The sequence below is a fragment of the Nanorana parkeri genome, unplaced genomic scaffold (genome assembly GCF_000935625.1).
Source record: "Nanorana parkeri isolate BGI_ZX_2015 unplaced genomic scaffold, ASM93562v1 scaffold918, whole genome shotgun sequence".
Taxonomy (NCBI): domain Eukaryota; kingdom Metazoa; phylum Chordata; class Amphibia; order Anura; family Dicroglossidae; genus Nanorana; species Nanorana parkeri.
In genome coordinates this window covers 470,315-491,464 of record NW_017307186.1, presented here as the reverse complement: position 1 = coordinate 491,464, position 21,150 = coordinate 470,315, and the positions used below count along the sequence as shown (strand labels likewise).

Below are 21,150 nucleotides of genomic sequence, written 5' to 3'. Positions count from 1 at the left end.
GAACATGCTGAGCATGTTCGGCCGACCCGAAGACACACAAAGCAAGCCGATGTACGGCTGATTTCAGCCGATGTACGGCTGAAATTAGCCGTACCAGCAGAAGTGAATAGCCGAACAGTGTTCGGCTCACTTCACTTCAGATCGGTCATTCACTTCGGCTGCCCTCCGCAGCTTCGTGAATAGACCCCGTAATGTATTGCAGGTTACTAGTTCTTAGATATGGTGGCTGCATTAGTTTTCTTTTTCAGTATATTTGTCCCTTAATATCCAACTGGTAATCCTGCAGATAACATACTTCCTGTCCCTGGGTGGATACATTTATCCTCCACTGTATCTGAGGAGGGAGCCATGGTTGCCACCCAGGTCTATATAAATAATATATGATTTATACTTTCAGACCAACTTACAAGAAATTAAAAGGACACTGCATTTCTAGAGAGATCAACAGAAATGTATCTGCTTCTAAAAAAGGGTTCTTAGCCTAAAAAAGAACATGAATTCAGCCCCCATGTTAAAGGACAGGTAAGCTGCAATATATTACATTTTTTCTCTCTTGTTATTCTACAGATCAATGTAAATGTGTGCTGTTGCATTATTTTCAAAAATACACTTTGGAAAGTGGATGTTTAAAAAGCTTAGTAATTAGGAGAAAGCTGATTTAATCAACCAGTCATAGTTACATAGTTGATGAGGTTGAAAAAAGACAAAGGTCCATTGAGTTCAACCTATGTTAATGTGTGTGTGTGTGTGTGTGTGTGTGTGTATGAGTTAATAAGAGTATGTGTACCCCTGAATATTGTGCTCTCTGAGAAAAGTATCTAAAAGGTTCTTGAAAGAGTCAGTACTCTCAGCTGAAGTCAATGGTCTCAGCTGAGTCAATACTGTCAATACTGTAATGGGATCATACACTTTTCAAAGTGAACCTTTACTTTGCTAAGTGAACAACCTCTCCTAATTAAAAGCACTACTCTTAAGAGTAGTAAATTATGTTCATGGTTTAAAGCTTGCTACCAAGCAACACAGGAAATAATGAACTATATAAAAAAGAGTGTCAGAAATGCAGATCAATCACAAATATTACTTTGTCAGCGTTCAAACCCAGCCAAATATGGGTTGAGAACCAAAAAGCTAACCCCTTAAAGGGCATGTAAACTCTACACTTTAAAGTGTTTTGATAGATCAGCTTCATAAGTGCAAAAACACCTATTGATCATGTCAGAAATTCAGAGCTAGCCGGTGTCTGCCCAGTTGTCTCTCATTGCAAGAGATAACTGGGCAGGGTTGACACCTCTCAGTAGACAAAAAACTGTGTGTTGTCAGCCCACCACAAGACAGAAGCTGAGTGCATTTATGGCAGATGAGCAGGTATTTCTTTGTTTGTGCAGTCTCTTTAAGAAGCATGGGGGAGTGTGCATATATTGCAGATATGTATATTTTTTATTTTTAAACTGGCGTACATTTTAAAGTGGAACTGCAAGCAAATGTTTTGTTTAACTTTGCATAGAGTAGGGAGAGATTGGAGTCTATGTCATGTTTTTACTGCTGTGTCCGTAAGGGGGGATTTTCCATCACTTCTAGTCTTTGTGATCCTTGTCAGGACGTGATGGGAATCACCCTCAAAAAGAAATAAAGACATACATAAAAACCTAACAAAGATTCTAACCCTTGCCCATTATATTACAAACTAAACATATAAATCAGTTTTGGCTGAAGATTTGCTTTACTTTTTAAATAAAAAAAATGAGCTCTAGTCTTTTTTTTATCTTCAAAGCATAACCAGTATCATTTTACCCACCACCATTAATAAAAAAAAAACTTTTTGGCTAAGCTGTATGCAAGTACATTCATTCCTTTTAATTATAGACTAGGTGGTAACTACTATGATCTGGAACATAAACTGTTGAACAGCTGTTAAGTGACAGGAAAAATGTGCATTCGACCAAAAGCTTGTCTTAAACACTGCACTCTTAATCAGTGAGCATCTGCTTTATTTTCTCTTTCACGGAAACCTCAGCATTATATTTAATTTAACGTAATTTTTCTCAAGCAGGTGCAGCAGTGTATTCAAATTGAAAACCTCCCTATTAACATAACGCTTGCAAGCACAGACATTTCAATTAACAATGTGGTATCGCCGAAGGAACAATTGTTCCAGAGCCTGGTAAATTCTTTGCTTTGCACTTGTGAGAATCAAACATTGCGAAATTAGCAGTAGTGAAGTCAAGGAATTCTATTTTTTTTTCAAAAGTCACAATCTTTTTATGTAAACCCTAACGATGAACTTCTCTTATTTTGTCCTGTTGAATATGCCATTAAAAGTGTGTTGTTTGATAAGTGTAAAATATTTGTGTTAGTTTTGCCAGAAATCTTGGGAGTTAATAACTTCCTGTTCTCTCTGCCAGTGAACAAGGAGGGGTTATGGAGACGAGGAGGGGAGGGAGGAGATCGCGAAAGTGCGGTGTACCCTGTAATCCATCATAAATGAAGTAGGCAGGGCTGACACCAAATGCATTGATATTCAGAACTGAAAATACACTGTTTTTTCATGTCCAAAGTAAAGGTTTTTTAAAGGGGTAAACATGCATGTATTGCAGAGATGTTCTAAATATTTTTTTTTATTTGCTTTAGGTTTTAAGTTTATTGCTGTCAGAGTTGTAAATAATAGTGCATTAAGGAATTGTGGAATTTTGATGTGTGCGTGGAAGCGTACTCTTTGATTGTACATACAGGTATATATGTTATTAATAAGCCCACTAGCCCCATTACTGTTCTGGTATTAAAAACGGGCAATTAACCTTTCATAAAAATAAGTCATTCTATTATAATACATATAATTTCATTCTTATAACAGATTCAACTTTTTTGAGCAGAGCATAGATTGATGTCTTGCAAGATTGGCAGTGACTCTGATAGTGAGGTGTCCCCTTGTCCCTAGCTCAGTTGTACCAGTTGCCACTTCTCCTTAAACTGAGATTTTTGATTCTTATAGGAGTAAATCCACTGGAAACCAGTTGAAGGGCAATTCGGATAAAAGAAACTTGCTAAGATAAATAACAAAATGGAATTCCACACACTTAATCAGAGCTCTGCTTACAACTCCCTGAAATGTTCCACCCCCAGGCATGGACTATAAGGATGTTCTATTATCAGCTATGTTATAAGTATGACGAGGCAAAAGATATTCACCAACAGTAATGAAAATCTGAATGAGTGGAATAACATACTGCTATCTGCTTGCAGCCTCCTGGGATACTCACGTCATGCATGCCAGGAGGCTTCAGGGACTGCAAATGCACCACAGTGCATCATCATGGGGTATGCTTCAAGAACCAGGAAGAGATAGCCAGCCCCTGATGTAAGAAGAAAAGAACATACAGGACTGTGTGTGCAGCGTGCAGAACAACGCTGGATTTGCTGGGCATGAGAGTTTGTTTATTGCGGATAACCAAGCAAACAAAAAATATACATAACAAGTGAAGTTCCTCTTTTAGCAATTGCACCCTAGGCACTAATTACTAATTAGACTTGTGAGCCGGCAAAAAAGGTGTTTCGTTTTCATTCTGATTTTTTGTTTTTTTGTTTTTTGGGTCCAAAATCAATCTGTTTTGGTATTTGGACAAAATCTGAAATTCCATTAATTACATTAGCGATAGTATGTATGAATTTTTGTTACAACCAAATTTTCACTGCAGCAAAGTGACATTATTCAAAAAAAATTATTACCCTTGATACGAGCACAGGCCCAGCAGGAAAGGGGGGAGATGATCAAGTGCCCCCCGAGCCATACCAGGCCATGTGCCCTCGGCATCTGGAGGGTGTCCCTAATGGGTGCTGTTGTACTGCTGCTGTACTAATGGGGATAAGGTCCTCTTCCCCACAACCCTGGACAGATGATTGTAGGGTCCCTCCTAACATTCCTACCAGACCTAAAGGGTATCAATGGGGGGAACCTCACACTATTTTTTTTATTCTGCGGACTGTAAAACAAAAGTAATTTTTTTCTTTTGTCTAATGTCACTTTGCTGCAAAGAAAATTTGCTCGTAACATAAATTCGTACATGAAAATTTGGATTTCTTTTTTAAAGTTGATGCTTAACACAATAAAACTTCATTCAGGAAAGAAATTTGGTTGCATCTGCAAATTCTCGTTATCGGAAATTCCTATTCGTTTGCATCCGTTATTTCTGTCATATGAATAACAAATCTTTTCAAAACGTTTGCACATGTCTATTCTTATTATTCTGCCTCATTAGCCAGCTTTAGCTGCTTTAAACAAAATAGGTCAGTATTATAGTTAACAGTTTTCTCTTTTTTTTTTCAAAGCTTTCAACATATCCTATGCCTTCATTAGGCCAAATTAAAATGGATTTTACACAAATGACAAGACAAATTTCATATTTAAAGCTGCGCTCAAGCTCTACATTTGGTTTTGCACGGTTCTGCAGGCTCCTCTCCTGTACTGAAAATGCTTATTCTGACAGTAGACATTAGATAGTAGACATTGCAGCAAGTCAATTAGAGCCCAGCTTATTTTCTAGCGGGAGGCTGTTCAGCATCATGTGGCTCTATCCACCCAGTCTGACTTTCTGACCTGCCCCTTCATTCATGCTGTGATGCTTTACAATGCTGTGATGTTTCCAGGAAGCTATGTAAAGCACCTTGTCAGCCCCTCCCATGTACTTTGATCTGCCTACATTGCATAGAGAAGCCCAGAGACCCAGTGATAATGTAATTGTGTCTAAAATAACCTATGTAATGACAATATTAAGATGTTATTTATAAAATTTACATCATGTTGATGATAGGGCGATGGGAGGAACCAGAGAATGCAAAACATAGCAAAATAAACTTCAACTTTAGGACATCTATGAACAATTGCAGAGTAAAAAAAGGTAATAAAAATAAGACAGAGAAGGTGTAAAGGGTATGTTATGCAGTGAGAGAGAGGTAGAGCCACATGGGTAAGAATGGTCATGAAAATGGTCATGAAAGCATCTTATGGTTTAGGAAAGATCAACATTGTGACTGATTTCCTAAAGCAAATAAAAAAGTGCAGGGTTAAATCTCCATGATACACTTGTATAGTTGGTCTGCATGAGTGGAAATGTATGCATGCACAGTAATTGGTGATCAATATACCAACCTATCAGATTGTACACTAATTACTGTATACGGTGTGCTCCTAGTTCATGATCTTCCCGGGCACATTACTGTGTATGTCAATCTTTGAAATGAAAAATATTAAAAAGTCAGCTTGCTTGCTAAACAATGAAATGTACATGTGACAATAGGTCTAAAAATCCCCACGCACCATGCTATCATAGCAAAAAAAAAAGCAGCATTTATTTTTACCGGCCCACAAACTGGCTGCAGCGCCACCAATCTCTCATCAAGAGGACTCTAACTCCTCGATGGAACCCCTAGATCCACAGGGAGACAGCTTGCAGATGGCTCAGTCTGACCCTGAGATGATGCCGTCCCTGATGGCCCAATTTGAGGTAACCCTCCACAAGGCCTTGGATAAGGTCTCTAAGCAGATCACCTCACAGCTCATTAGGGAAATCCGGGATGTGGGCAAACGAACTTCCACATTGGAATCCCGCTGCAACGACATCACTACCATCATTGAGGGTCATGAGGAAGATTTGGAAAAACTTCGCTCACTGAATCTAACCCTTCTCACACAATTGGAAGACACTGAGAACCGGGAACGCAGATCTAACCTGCGCATCAGAGGAGTCCCAGAGGCGGTGATGGATCTCCAATCCACTGTAACTGCACTATTTCAGGAACTAGCGCCTGATATTCCTAAAGACAGGATGGAATTTGACAGGATTCACAGGGCCCTAACGAGACGCACGCCTGACGGTCCACCGAGGGACATTATCGTGCGTCTCCACTTCTACAGCACCAAAGAACAGCTGCTTTGAGCGGCTAGGGAAGCTGGCACCCTGCATTTCCAAGGTTACTCATACCAAGTCTATACAGATCTTTCACCAGCCACTATTGCATGTCGGCGGGAATTTAAACCCCTGCTGCAAGTCCTGCAGGCCAAGAAGATCCGATACCGCTGGGGCTTTCCCTTTAAGCTACAATTCTTCTACGACGGTAAATCTTACACCTTTCTCACCGTAGACGATATGAAGGAATGCCTTGACTCTTTGCATCTGCTGGGTCGCACGGATGTGGCCCCTGAGGATGATGATGAGCCTAAGATGTCTCGACTGTCCCCTGGCAGGGACCGCCCGCCGGGCCCTAACTTGACTCCTTCGGCCTCTCCGAAAGCACCACGGATGTCACGAAATCTCCCCTCCGCCACAGGATCATTCGGGTGACGCTGCACCCGGGTTTTTTGTCTTGGTTCTTCCTACTTTTCCCTCCTCGTTTAGGGGAAATGCGGTTCACCCTGGGAACTGCTGCTCAGCTGAGCTATAACGAAGTGACTGTTACCACGGTTGGCGGTTCATGTTTCTGACGAGACCAGCACTTACCCTGAAGATTTTAGAACTGTTCGGGTTCTCGTTACTGTTTATTTTCTTCTTTAGTTTCTATTTGCCTTATGTAACAGGTTAAAGGGTACACACTTACCACGAATAGTTTAACCTTACTGTTTTTAATGTCAGCCGTGTCACTCATATGTACCTAATACAACCCTTAGGGACATGCACGATGAACATATTATTACAGTATTCTCCGGTTTACTCAGATTGTTCAATTCATGGTTAGGAGGTCAGCCTCCCGTTCTAGTGTTCCCCATGCGCTCCACACTTCACTACCTCGACCCAGGTAATTGACCTGGTTTCGGTGGGGTGAACGAATTAACACTCACAGGTTCAGAGTCTAAACCCCTATACTTCTACTGCAATCTACTGATATTCCCCATATCCCCTCCCCCCGCACCACCCCCCCTGCTTTCCCATCTGTTTGTGTCTTCGTCTTCCCGCTCGTCCTTCCCCGTCTTCGCCTCCCCCTTTCACCACCTCCAGCCCCTATACTATAATAAACATGTCACTTAAGATAGTGTCTCTCAACGTTCAGGGACTTAACCATCCCAACAAACGGGTCAAAGCCTTTAGACACTTTGCAAAAATTAGAGCTGATGTAATCTGTCTCCAAGAGACCCACTTCAGTCAGTCGTTCAACCTGTCCTACTTGCATTCTAATTATCCTCTGTTTTTTTCAGCTTCCGCAACTACCAAACACAGAGGAGTCCTAATAGCGTTCGGTTGCTCCACTCCCTTCATATGTCAGAAAGAGATCAAGGATCCAGAGGGAAGGTACCTAATTCTGGTAGGCTCGATCCATGAATACGCGGTTACGATGGTATCTTATTATGTCCCGAATACAAGTCAACTTGGATTTGTCACTCACCTACTCCAGGTTCTAGACCTCCATGCTAAAGGGACTTTGATTATGTGTGGGGACTCCAACCTTTTGCTACACCCTCATGTTGATTGGCATGATCCCAACCACCCGGCAGCCCCCTCTACAGACATATCTGCGGCCAAGCGCTTCAGGACCTTGCTGACCCAATACCACCTAGTTGACTCCTGGAGAGAAATTCACCCCCTTAAAGAACAATTTACGTTTTACTCCAACCCCCACAATGTCTTTTCACGCATTGACCACATTTTCTTACGCCCAGATGCCCTTGCACAGGTATCCTCAGCAGAAATCACTCCAATCCCCTGGTCAGATCACGATTCAGTTACTATTATGCTCGCTTTAACTATCCCCCGACCACACAGCTTCTCTTGGTCTCTGCGAGACTCCTTACTTACCAACCCTGATATTCTAGCTTCGACCCAGGCCTCCCTGACTGAATACTTCCAGTTAAACACTGACGGGGTCACTCCACCGATAACAGTGTGGGAGGCTCATAAATCTACTATTAGAGGTCGGCTGATCCAGCTTGCATCCCAAGCCAAAAAGAAACGGACATCTCGCATTGACCAATTGGAATCCGATCTGCTAGTGGCATCCCAAAATTTTCAACAGAGACCCACCCCCGAACACAGATCACGTTTGTTCCATATAAGAACAGAACTTAATCTTTGCCTAACACATCTCTCAAACGATAAATTGGCCTGGACCAAACATAGGTTTTATATCAAAGGAGACAAACCAGACACAATGCTTGCCCATAGACTTTGGGAAGCTAATCCCAGAAAAAACCCTATCCAGCTATGTCTGGGGGGGACCCCTATTACTTCCCATCCCATCAAAATATTAAAGGCTTTTCATTCCCACTTACAAAATCTTTACCGTGCCACAGGCACCCTAAATAAATCTAAATTAGACACATTTTTCGCTACCTTAAACCTTCCCACCCTCTCCGAGGAACATGTACAGCTGATTGACTCCCCCATTACAATAACTGAGATTACTGCCACAGTTAAACACCTTAGCACTGGGAAACGCCCTGGGCCGGATGGCCTTGGCGCTGCCTACTACAAAAAGTTCACTGAAACCCTAGCAGCTCCTATGACGGAGTGTTTTAATGCTTTACGCACAGGGAGTGAACTGCGAAAAGAATCGCTTCTATCCTCCATATGTATGATACCCAAACCGGACACTGATCACACGTCCTGCACCAACTACCGCCCAATCTCACTAATCAATGCAGACCTGAAAATACTTACCAAAATCCTGACCCTTTGCCTCAGATCTCCTCTTTTGGGTCTGATATCCAAGGATCAAATGGGCTTTATGCTGGGTCGTCAGGCGGGTGACAGTGTCCACAGGATATCCCATTTACTCCATATATCACATCAAAGAAATATTCCCACTATGCTTCTGGCATTAGATATTAGTAAAGCATTTGACTCAGTGAGCTGGGAATATTTGAATTATACACTTCTCAGATGGGGTTTTGGAAACTACTTTATGAGATGGATAGGGGCGTTATATTCCGAACCGACAGCCTACATACAATATCAAGGATTCCACTCCGACTCTTTTGAAATTACTAGAGGGACCAGACAGGGGTGCCCTCTCTCCCCCCTCCTTTTTGCTCTGGCCATAGAGCCCCTGGCACAGGCAATACGGCAACATACTGACATTAAAGGTCTTGAAGTCGCAGGGTACCATCATAAAATTAGCTTATTTGCAGATGATGCATTGTTGATTCTAACAGAAGCGCTGATCTCACTCCCTAATCTCCAACCACTACTAAAGCTATTCGGCAACCTCTCGGGTCTCTTCGTGAACATGAATAAATCTAAAGCACTAGATGTCTCCCATCCCCCTTCGGTACTCACCTCCTTGCAAAGGTCATTCCCATATCAATGGGCCCACTCTGAATTGCCATACTTGGGGATCCACCTTACTCCAACTTATGCCCAGATGTATCAAGCTAACTACCCCAAACTATTTTCTTACACGGAAACCCTACTGACATCATGGGAGAAACATCCAATATCGTGGCTTGGTAGAATCACAGCAGTTCAGATGACCCTGCTCCCCAAATTCGTATACCATGCTAGGGTCCTACCCGTTCCTATCCCCTCTTATCGCCTTAGACAATTACAGCGCCGTATACTTAGTTTCATATGGAAGGGGTCAATTCCTAGGGTCTCCCAATTGGTTCTGTACCGGAGCAAAGTGAGAGGGGTCTTAGGACTCCCCTCTTTCCACAAATATTATCAGGCAGCCCAACTGACCCCTTTGGTGTCCTGGTATGGGAAAGGCGAAATGCCACTGTGGGTCTCATTAGAGGCCTATGCTTGTTCCCCAATTTCTCTCCTCAACCTTCCCTGGCTTCCCCCCAAAATAGGCAGAACATTGAAGAACCCAATTCTCACGCACACCCTAAAAGTCTGGGAAGGATTACACCGTCACTTAAACTGGGTCTCCCTTCAGCTACCTCTGCGGTCCATTCATGGTAACCCAATGTTTCAGCCGGGATACACCAGCCCAGTAGCCTTCGCACATTGGCGCGTCAAGTCCCTAAGTTTACTTAGAGATTTCTGTTCAGACACTGACATCATCCCATTTCCGGTGCTTCAAGCCAAACACCAATTGTCCCCACGAGACATCTTTCAATATTTGCAAATCAAACACTACATATAAACTCTTTTGGATAAGTCAAATTCCCTTCCCTCCCTCACCTCATTTGAGGAGTTCCTACTCAATGACACAAAAAGCAGAGGGCCCATTTCAGTTTTATATACTATGATTCTTGACCACATACAGACACCTCTCCCTACATATGCCTCCAAATGGGAACAGGATCTGGGCTGCTCTATCTCTGCTGAAACATGGTCTCAAATTTGGATGACAACCTCTCGGAGCTCAGCAAATGTTCAGGCAATTGAAGCCAACTATAAGCTAATCCTCCGGTGGTATCTGGTACCCCTCAGGATCTCCAGAGCCATGCCGTCCTACTCACCAAACTGTTTCAGGGGCTGCCGGGTGGAGGGGTCAGTTCATCACATTTGGTGGGATTGCCCTAAAGTGAAGAGATTTTGGCATAGAGTATACCAACTTCTGTACACTGTCACAGGCAAAACATTTCGCAAGGACCCCTTGGAAGCCCTACTACATAAGAAACCGTCGGTATGCACTATTAGGCAACACCGTCTGGTCACTTTCATACTCACTGAAGCCAAGAGGGTGATTGTGAAGGCTTGGAAGTCCCCGGACATACCGTTTGCGGAGGTCAAACGTAGAGTATCGAGAGTGATGTTCTTTGAAAAACTTACTGCTCTCCAAAGGGATACTTTGGTATCATTTCGTAAACTGTGGGAGCCATGGATTGAGTCATACCATCCTCCCTCCTTTGATATGGAATCCCTGATCCTTTGATATCTCAATAACGGAAGCTTTAATAAAACACAGATCTTTCCTCCTATCCCAACCTCTCCCCATATACCCCCACCCTCTTCCATTCCTTTTCCCTATTTGGAACCAGTCACTTCATACTTAGCCTCTGAACCTTGGTCCCAAAGTTATCGTAAAGATGTTCGTAGTACTTATACCATTTGTATGTAGTCCTTGAGGACTGCACTGTTTGACTGTACCATTATAATATGGAAACCTGAGTTTGAACACTTTATTTGATATTGCATTGTGTTGCACACTGAATGTGAAAGTGTGATCATTGTTACATGCATTTAAAACAAATAAAAACCTTTTGAAAGAAAAAAGTTTCTTTCTTTCATTAATGAAAAAATGAAGCCGTTACGTACAAATACCGGATCGCTAAATAGCGATCCGATATTTGACAGCTGAAGATAGCAGAGAGGTAGTAGAGTGAGTGACCTCTCTGCTATTCATTTTGACAGCTCCATAGACTGGCCCGATGTTTATAAAGATGTGTGATACATTTCAGGCACAATGTTACAATGCATCTCTGTGCCTGAAATGTATCACTTCTGTTTGTCTGGGCACGATCAGAAACTTTCAGTGAGATCTGATTCTGACATGCTGTCAGGATCAGTCTCTACAGTTATTATTAGCTGTTCAGAGTTTGGAGCAGCCTAATAATAACAAAAAATGAAACAAGTTAATTTATCAAGCAGTCATAGTGACTGCTTGATATAAACTGACAAAAGTGTAAAAGGAATTAAGAAAATAAAAATTATTTATAAATATATTTTTTATACTATAGTTATTATAAAAATGTCTAAAAATAATAATAATAATCAAAACTTGTGAAAAAAAGTGTTTTCTTTAAGTTTTTTCCTCATTTGTTTTATATGTTATTCGAACTAAGTGAGGCATTAGGTACACGTGTATGATATAATTATATGGCCCTATCTGTCCTCTAAAAAACAATATATAATATGTGTGGGTACATTTAGTAAGAACGTATATTACTGCCATGGAAGAATCACACAGCAAAAAATTTAAAAGTGTGTGAGTCATTTATGAACAGAAACTGAAAACAAGCTCAGTCATGAAGGGGTTAAAGGAGAGCTATTGAAAGAGTAAAATGTACTCTTCCCAATAGTTTGAGTATGTGTTTGACACTGTAGCTGTCCCACGCTGGTTTTATAGCTCAAGATCTGAGTGATCACAAACTGCTGATCCCTCAGTTTCTCCCTGCAAAGAGTGTTACCTGTCAGTCACCATCCCCCACAGGAATTCCTCCCTCCCCTCTCTCTATTCTTCCAGTGTTCATTGGAGGGACAGGAATGGAAGGGGGCAGGCATAGCTTGCTCTGGCTCTAACGAGGCAGAGCCAACTGTCAATCAGGCAGGGCGGGTGGATAACAACAATAATGTCAGCATCTTTCCCGGCTGTATCACAGCTCTGCGCTGCCAGCATATAGAGGGCAATACCCCGCTATATGCTGAGTTTGGATCACAGGAGTACATTAGTAAATGTACTCCTGTGACCCAAAAGAGAACTAAAGCCAAAAAAAGTTTTGGCTATAGTCCTCTTTTAATGATAGCAGTGTGCACTTAATGTGGTTTTATTTCTACATGTTATGTACATTTAAAAATAGGGACAGTGGCTAGACAGACCCAAAAACATTCCATAGTAGTTATTTAATACATTCAGCATATGCACACTGTAGCCTGTATGTGTTACTGCATAGAAACTACTGTGAGGATACATGGTAATTGTACTGGATTACATGCATAATCTTTAGTAAATTGGGCCCAGTAAACTCAAACACCTACATTACAATTATCTTGGGAATGTTTACATTTTGGAATACCTTGGTTTTATTATCTTCAAAAATAAACTGAGTTGCAGGAATTCCAAGTTGGTTGATGAAGAAATCAGCATCTCCTTGCGTCTGTACAGAGCTGACATTGAATGTCTGACAAATGTCCCTCCTGGCACAGCTGATTTGTACCTGAATGAAATATAAATACTGTTAATACTTCTAACCTTGAGCAGAATACCTTTATCACACTGGAAACAGAAATTGTAATTCTCTTAGCAAAGGATTTACTTTATTACTATAAAAATGGAATTCTCTTTATAGGTGTATTTTCTTAATAAAGTAAACCATAACAAGAGAAATGGAATGAAAAAAATGATAGGCATCATTATCTACAGACATCTAAAATTGCTAAAACTGAACCTCGGAGTAAGAAAATATTGTCTTATTACTAGAGGTATGTGTAGTCTTACCTTGATGAGTGATTTATTTATTAATTTCAGATCTGTGCAGTGTGAAATCTTGTCTCTGTGCAGAAACTTCCTGTAATAAAGACCAGCCACTTCTGCTCTCTCTCCTTGTGCAGGGTGACTGGTCTTGTATCCACCCCCTACTGTAGTTTTCCTTATGCAGTCTGTAGTGGGTGGGGCCTGCTGAGTCCCTCCCACAACACTGGTCTCTGCACAGGCTGTACTGTACAGCACAGTTCAAAATAAATACAAGGGGGGCCCCCTGCCAGGGGAAATCAAAGTAGTAGGAAATCAGAGGAATCAGAGAAATTATCAAAAATCACCAAAATCTCAAAAAATTCCAAAGGGGTGTTCAAACCCAACAGCATAGGCTCACTTTGTCAATGTCAGGCAAAAAAACTTTGTGATAGGTAGAGGCATGTGGTGTAGATTGGTCAGAATGGTTGGCCACGTTTGTAGTGCTGGTGTTGAGGATTAGCGTGATGATGCTGACCAATCCTTTTCACGTTAGAGTGGAGATGTTGGAGGGAGTTGGAGAGGGGAGTGAAAACAATGATACAGATGAGAGTATGCAGAAGATTAAATCACGTGTGTGATAAGTGGAAACTCACGAGGAGGTTAGTGATGATGCGATGTCGTCGACGGGAGTAGAGGTAGGATGATGATGAGAAGTTGTCCATATGTTGGAGCGTTGGTAGCTGTGTTGTTGATGATGCAGCTGTCTGTGATCTATGGTGATGTTGGTCAAGATGAACAAGTTGCTGCTGTCAGATAGCTATATTTGGACTGGATGGTTTTGTACTGGTAATCTTTCAGAAAGTTGTTCAACTTGTTCATCTCGACCAACATCACCATAGATGACGTATAGCCACATCATCACCAACACAGCTACCAACGCTCCAACATGTGGACAACTTCTCATCATCATCCTACCTCTACTCCCGTTGATGACATTGCAGCATCACAAACCTCCTAGAGAGTTTCCAATTATCACACACGTGATTTAATAGACTGGATAGAATGTGTAAAAGTTAGAACTAGGGATAAGCTTTGGGCTAAGGTCAATCATGATTCTGACCCAATCTCAAGCTGTTCCAAAGCTGCTCGAATACGAACTCGAACGCAATGCAAATCTATTGGGGTAGAACATTGAAAATCAAATGTCCCCATTTTCAAGCCTTAAATGCAAGTGTATGGGGATCCAGGTAGTGCCCCGAATGACAGGAATCAATGAAATTTAAAAAAAAAAAAACGTTTTTAAAGCAACAGTGATTTTGTGATTTTTACATGACTTACAGGGTAAGAGTAAAAATTAAAAATTCCTGTAAATATCATGCCTGGGGGTCCCCATAACCTGTCTGTGAAGTGGTGGATCTGTAGGATGTATAGAACCTGCTGCAGCAAAAAGGGACATTGAAAAAGAAAAAAATTAAATTTCAATTGATGGTAATTGGTTTTCCTTTAATCTATTAAACAAAACAACTGCTTGGGGCGACAGCCTGTTTGAAGAGGACACGTTTTAGGACACTCGGAACAAGTTTAGTGATTTTTTGGATAACTTATGGTGCCTCTTTTGCAGGCTTTGGATGCAAGTAACAACAGGTGCTTTAAAATTGGGCCTTTGGTGCCAGCTAGTGCCTTCACACAGTAACCCTCCAGAGGTATTCCGGAAGAGTGCAGGGTTGGACCCTGCGGTCAAATATTGAAATTGTATGCATCCGGTACACCGGTCAGTGCACCCAAATATTGGGCCTTTGGTGCCAGCTAGTGCCTTCACACCGTAACCCTCCAAAGGTATTCCAGAAGAGTGCAGGGTTGGACCCTGCGGTCAAATATTGAAATGGTATACACTTGTCACATGCAAGTGCGGAAAAATTGTGTATTAGTCGGTGGTACACGACACCGAGAATCTAAGTTGAAGAATACATAATAATCTCCCACCAGCGTAGGCAGCCTGGGAAGTCTTCCGAATGCAGAGATCCCCGATCTATTCAGTAACATCAGCATCAGGGGAGTGATAGCTGCTGCTGATCCAGAACTGATTCATTTTAATAAATGTCAGCCGGTCTACAGAGTCTGTGGACAGACACACTCTTTTGTCTGTGACAAAACCTCCAGCAGCAATGTCCTTTCAGAAAGCACGCTGGTTGAAGGGCAGCCCAGTAGCTCCATGGCATATTGGCTAAGTTCTGGCCAGTGATCCAATCTCAGCACCCAGTAAGCCAGTGGATCATCCCCTTGAAAGCTATCCAGGTTTGCCCTTGCCCCTAGGTAGTCCTGCACCATATGGTGAAGACGCTGGCGATGGGTGCCTAAATGTAACATCCCTGGGCGTTGTGGATTAAAAAAATTATGCAAGGCATCAGTCAAGTGGCCCCCTTCTCCACCGCTCTTCCTCTGACCAACCGCAGCCTCAGAAGCACCTCTTTCATCACTTGGTAACCTACCAGTGCTTGGAAAGGTGTTACACAAGTTTCGCTTTAGAGCATCCTCCAGATGTTTCATCCTGTGCTCCCTTTGTGAGGGCAGGATGAGCTCTGCAACCTTACGCTTGTATCGTGGATCAAGAAGGGTTGCTAACCAGTAATGATTCCTCTCCTTGATCCTACGAATCCTGGGGTCCTTTAGCAGGCTTTGCAGGATAAGGGAGCCCATGCAGCGTAAGTTGGAGGAGGCATTAGCTTCCGAGTCTTCCTGGTCACAGAGGATGGCACTATCGTGCACTATCTCCTCCCAGCCACGTACTACTCCTTGGGTTTCCAGTGACACAAAACCCTCCCTTGAAGCATGTCTTATGTCATCCTCACCTTCAATGCCCCCGCAGCTGACATAATCCTCCTCATCCTCCTGTCTGATCTGCGGACCTGCAGGAATGCTGTCTGCGTAAAGAGGGCATTGAGAGCTAAGGAAGTCCTCCTCGTCCTCCCGCTGCTCTGCATCTAGTGCCACTTCTATAATTCCCCGCAGAGTGTGCTCCAGCAGGAACACCAAAGGGATCGTGTCACTGATGCATGCACTGTCCCTGCTCACCATCCTCGTCGCCTCCTCAAATGGTGACAGTACAGTACATGCATCCTTAATCAGCAGCCACTGACGGGGGGGAAAAAACCAAGGTCCCCTGAACCTGTCCTTGTGCCATACTCACACAAGTATTCATTGATGGCCCTCTGCTACTTGTGCAGATGCTGCAGCATTGCCAATGTTGAGTTCCACCTGGTGGGCATGTCACAGATCAGACGGTTTGTGGGAAGGTGGAATTCCCTTAGAAGTTCAGCCAGGCGAACACTTGCTGGGTATGGCCGTCTGAAGTGGCTGCAGACTTTCTTGGTCTGCCTGAGAAGCTCTGCCAGCCCTGGGTACCTAGTTAGGAAAAGCTGTACCACCAAATCTAGCACGTGTGCCAGACATGGAACATGCGTCAACTTACCAAGGCGTAGGGCGGAGAGAAGGTTGCTGCCATTATCACAGACAACCATTCCCGGCTCAAGATGGCGTGGTGTTAGCCACCTCTGGGCCTGCCCCTGCAGAGCTGACAGAAACTCTGCCTCGGTGTGGCTCCTGTCCCCTAAGCAAACCAGCTCAAGCACAGCATGACATCTTTTAGCTTGAGCCGTTGCGTAGTCCCTGGCACGCTTCGGGTGAACTGCCGCTTCGCCGGAGAAATCTGCAGCGGAGGACGAAGAGGAGGGGGTGGAGCAGACAGACCTCATATCAGCAGCTTTCTGGAGGCGTGGTGGATGAGCAAGCTTCAGCACAGAGCCACCTCCTGGATCCCTCCCAGCTGCTAGCAGAGTTACCCAGTGTGCCGTGAACAAAATGTACCGGCCCTGTCCATGCTTGCTGGACCACGTGTCGGCAGTAATGTGGACCTTGCTGCTGACTGCCTTTTCCAACGAGGCCAAAACATTGCCTTCCACATGCTGGTAGAGTGCTGGAATGGCCTTTCATGAAAAGTAATGTCGCTTTGGTACCTGCCACTGTGGTACAGCACATTCAGCAAAGTCACGGAAGGGGGCAGAGTCCACCAGATGGAAAGGCAGCAGCTGTAACGCAAGTAATTTGGCCCAGCTGGCATTTAGACGCTGTGCATGTGGATGGGTGGGACAATATTTTTTCTTCCGCTGCAGCAACTGGGGCAGCGAAATTTGACTGCGAAAATCTGCAGCTGTTGGGCCGCTGGCAGATTTAAAGGAAGGACCTGGTAAACCCATTACTACAACATCATCCCTGTCAGTGGAGGTTGTGGACATGGCATGAGATATAGTGGGGGTAGAGACAGATGAGGACCGATGGGAAGTGCTGTGCCAAAGGGATGCGTGGCAGGTGGTCATATGGCTCCTCAAGCACGTGGTACCCAAGCAGCTGATGTTTTTGCCACGCTTGATCCTTTTGAGACAAAGCTTGCAAATAGCAATGCTGTGGTCTGCTGCACATGTCGTGAAAAACTCCCAGACAGCAGAGTTCCTGGACGTGTGTTGCGAGACAACAGCGCCCTGCACCTGTGCAGCTCTGCCTTCTGATGCAATGGATTGGCTACGGTTGCTCGTAGAGGACATTGTGCCTCTTTGGGATTGTGCCTCCTCCTCACTTTCCTCCTCTGTTCGATCAGGCACCCAAGTGACATCAGTGACCTCATTATCGTCATCCCCCCCTATGTCCTCGTCACTGGAGCCAACCTGGCACTATGCTGCAGCTGGGGGAACATGAGTACCAGTTCGTTGTGCATCATTGTCACCCCCTCCCTGTATGCTGATGTTGCTCCCTTCCTCAACCTCAGAGCCTCATCAGAGCACTGGAATTGCTGCACGCAGTATGTCACTGATGATGTGGTGAAACATTTCAGGTGACTCCTCTTTGGCAACTGAGGTGGACTGAGAACCACTACGAGCATGGGTATCAGAGGATGAGGATGGCCTGGTTATCCAATCCACCAACTCCTCTGTATGTTGATGCTGCATAAGACGGCCAGCACCAGATAGAAAGGAGAAGCGTGCCCTGCCTGCAGAAGATGCACCACGTCCACATCCACGACCACGGCCTGCAGACACGGAGGCTGCTTTCCCTCTTATCTCTGCATGGGAGCATCTGCCTGCCCTTTTTGGTCTTTTTGACATGATGTGTACAGCAAAAGATTTCAATTATCGACTGTCAGAATAGACTATTCTGATCCACTGCTATAATAGATCAGTATGAGAGACTGCTATAGCACAGAACTCTGATATGGAACTCTGATATATCCAACTCTGATATATGGAAGTCTGATATACAGAAGTCTGATATACAGAAGTCTGATATATGGAAGTCTGATATATCCAACTCTGATATATAGAAGTCTGATATACAGAAGTCTGATATACAGAAGTCTGATATACAGAAGTCGGATATACAGAAGACAGATATACAGAAGTCTGATATACAGAAGTCGGATATACAGAAGACAGATATACAGAAGTCTGATATACAGAAGTCTGATATACAGAAGTCTGCTATATAGAAGTCTGCTATATAGAACTCTAATATATAGAACTCTAATAAATATATAGAACTCTGCTATAATTCTGCTATCACTCTGCTGTCACTCTGCTATTACTCTCAATAAATCTGCTATCACTATCAATAAATCTGCCATCACTAACTCAAACAGAACTCTCTCTGTTTAACTCCTGCAACACACTACATAGGGCTGCGGTGTCAGCAGCCTTATATAGTGTGCTGCAGGGACTTAGCTGTGAGCCATGATTGGCACCGTCTTGCACCTGACCTGCGTTCAGGTGCAAGACTGTAGCCAATTACAGTTTCAGAGGGCACAGTGCATTATGGGATGTTCCGCGGTCGAACAGACTGCGAACATCCCGCAAAGTTTGGCGCTCGCCGAACACTCGAACAGCCGATGTTCGAATCGAACTTATGTTCGATTCGAACAGGCAGCCCATCACTAACTAGGACATAGGTGGCCCCACAGCATCATTGGTTGTTGTTGTGTGGCTGCCTGCATCCTAGCAACCAATGCTGCTGTGCAGGCCAGCTACCAGTGTCATTGCTTCACAGTAGCACAAGCTCATGATTAGCTGTGCACAAATGTGAAATTTTTGAACATGTGTGATTGTGTTAACATTGCATGCCTCATAAGAGCTCACGCTAATGTCAACAGCAATCATTCATGCAGGCTTATGTCAACAGCAATTATTCACAAGCAGTTCTATAATGGAGTGTATTCTTTGCTCCTTCACTTGCAAACTCGGAAATCACAAGTGTAGCAGTGCCCTGGTTTTATATAAACTGATATTCATAATTATAACAATGAAACTGGACAGTGAACTAATTAGAAAATGGCAAACATGTATTTCAGTTTCAAGATCAAACAGAACACAGAAATAGAAATTGATATTTCATACTTAATTTATAGTGACAGACAGTACAACCTGACCTCATCAGATTATTAGCTACACTTGCAGTTTCTTGTTTTCAGCACAATAGCCTTTAGCATAAACTCATGAAATATAAATTAATTAGTGCTGAGGGGGTTTTCAGTGTGCCATACTTAGAAAGCAGTCATTTACTGTACAATCAACTGATAAGTAAAAATGTTCTTATTATGATACAGGCTGTAGAATTGTGAGACTGTAATGTACAGTAGTCACTTTTAATAGGAGATTTCAAAGCAAATTACCCACGAGGGTGCAGATATGTAATCAGGACATTCCATATAATGTCATTTGTATATCCTGACTCAGAATTATACCACAGTATTTAACACTTTAATATTTCAGAAGGTTTGTGCTAGTGTAAATGAACAAATGCTTTCAGCCAAAACATCACATTTTTTAGTGAATTAATATTAACTGATTTTGAAATTAAAATTATACAAGTACATTGTTAAAACGAGTCTTCTAAATATGCTGATCTTTATTTTTTCTATGCATACAATTATAATCAGTTCCTACTCACTTAGGAGAAACTTTTATTTTATTAAAGCCAATCTTTTTTTTACCATACCAGCCTGCATAGACAGCAGGTACTCTTACAGAATATTATCTCAAAAACACCATGTGCATAACTCTCACACAAACTTCATGCACCATTTTAGAAAAGCCCACAGCGAATTCACAGAATATATAATTAAGAATGTAAAAATGCAGCAAAAAAGTTTTATATTAACCTGAAAGCTAGCCAAACATTGCAATGTAGGAGGAGGGGGAGCTTAAAAAGGCCAGGTGTGGCTAAAAATATTAAAAGTAGTTATGCAGGATGTAGTGCTAGTTTTGTCTGGGGGTTTCTAAAAAAAAAAGTAATACTTACCTCAGCCACAACCCCACAACAGCCATCACTCCCTGTCTGGAATGTGGGTAGACCCTTAACATCATAATTTACAATGTAGGACTGGCTGTGGCCACTGACATTGTGTGTGATGATATCAGGGGCTGGGATAAAGAAAACAAGCACAGCCCTCCAACACAGAGCTTTCTTTCTTGGCAACAGCACAGGAAAGGTTAGAACCTTCTGCAAGGTCATCCCAAATATTTCTATCCTCCCCCTACCATGTGGTTGGCTAGAGAGTCATACACATTCATAATTCATAATTATTGTATCTTTGAGAGACATAGTCATACCACATGATTATTACATCTTCTAGCTCTATTGCCAGGAACTCTGTTCACAGAGGGAAGAAGCAAACCATAAAACTGAACTTAGGGGAAACCTAATAAAAGCAGAACTATACCAATTCAGAGCTCAGGTTGACTATAGACTAGCCATTACAATGCTAGTTTACTATTGGCTATTGCAAATTGAAAAAGCCAATAGTAATGTCCCAATGCTTTTCAATGGGAATTTTTTTTTTCCTATTCTGACATCGCTCGTGTCAGAATAAAGAAAAATAAAGACAGCGGCGTTTCTCTCCTTGGGGGCCGGGAGCAGGAGACTCCCCGGGCGCCAGGGAGAGATAGCTGTTTGGAGATCAGTGTCCCTGGTTAGCAGGTAACCAGGGACGCTGATCTCTCTGAAAGTGGCCGGAGCCAGCGGTAAGATCACGGCTGGCTCCGCCCAGCTGTCAGAAGCAGGCTG

General features: G+C 43.0%; 1 protein-coding gene across 1 annotated transcript in view; it reads right to left on the bottom strand.

Annotated features, from left to right (window-relative positions):
• NAALADL2 (N-acetylated alpha-linked acidic dipeptidase like 2) overlaps positions 1-21,150 on the bottom strand; it is a 430,657-nt gene that overhangs the window by 138,413 nt on the left and 271,094 nt on the right. Inside the window, exon 15 of the mRNA XM_018566102.1 lies at positions 12,668-12,808. Coding sequence (XP_018421604.1) covers positions 12,668-12,808 — 141 coding nt within the window. The remainder of the gene's footprint in view (positions 1-12,667; positions 12,809-21,150) is intronic.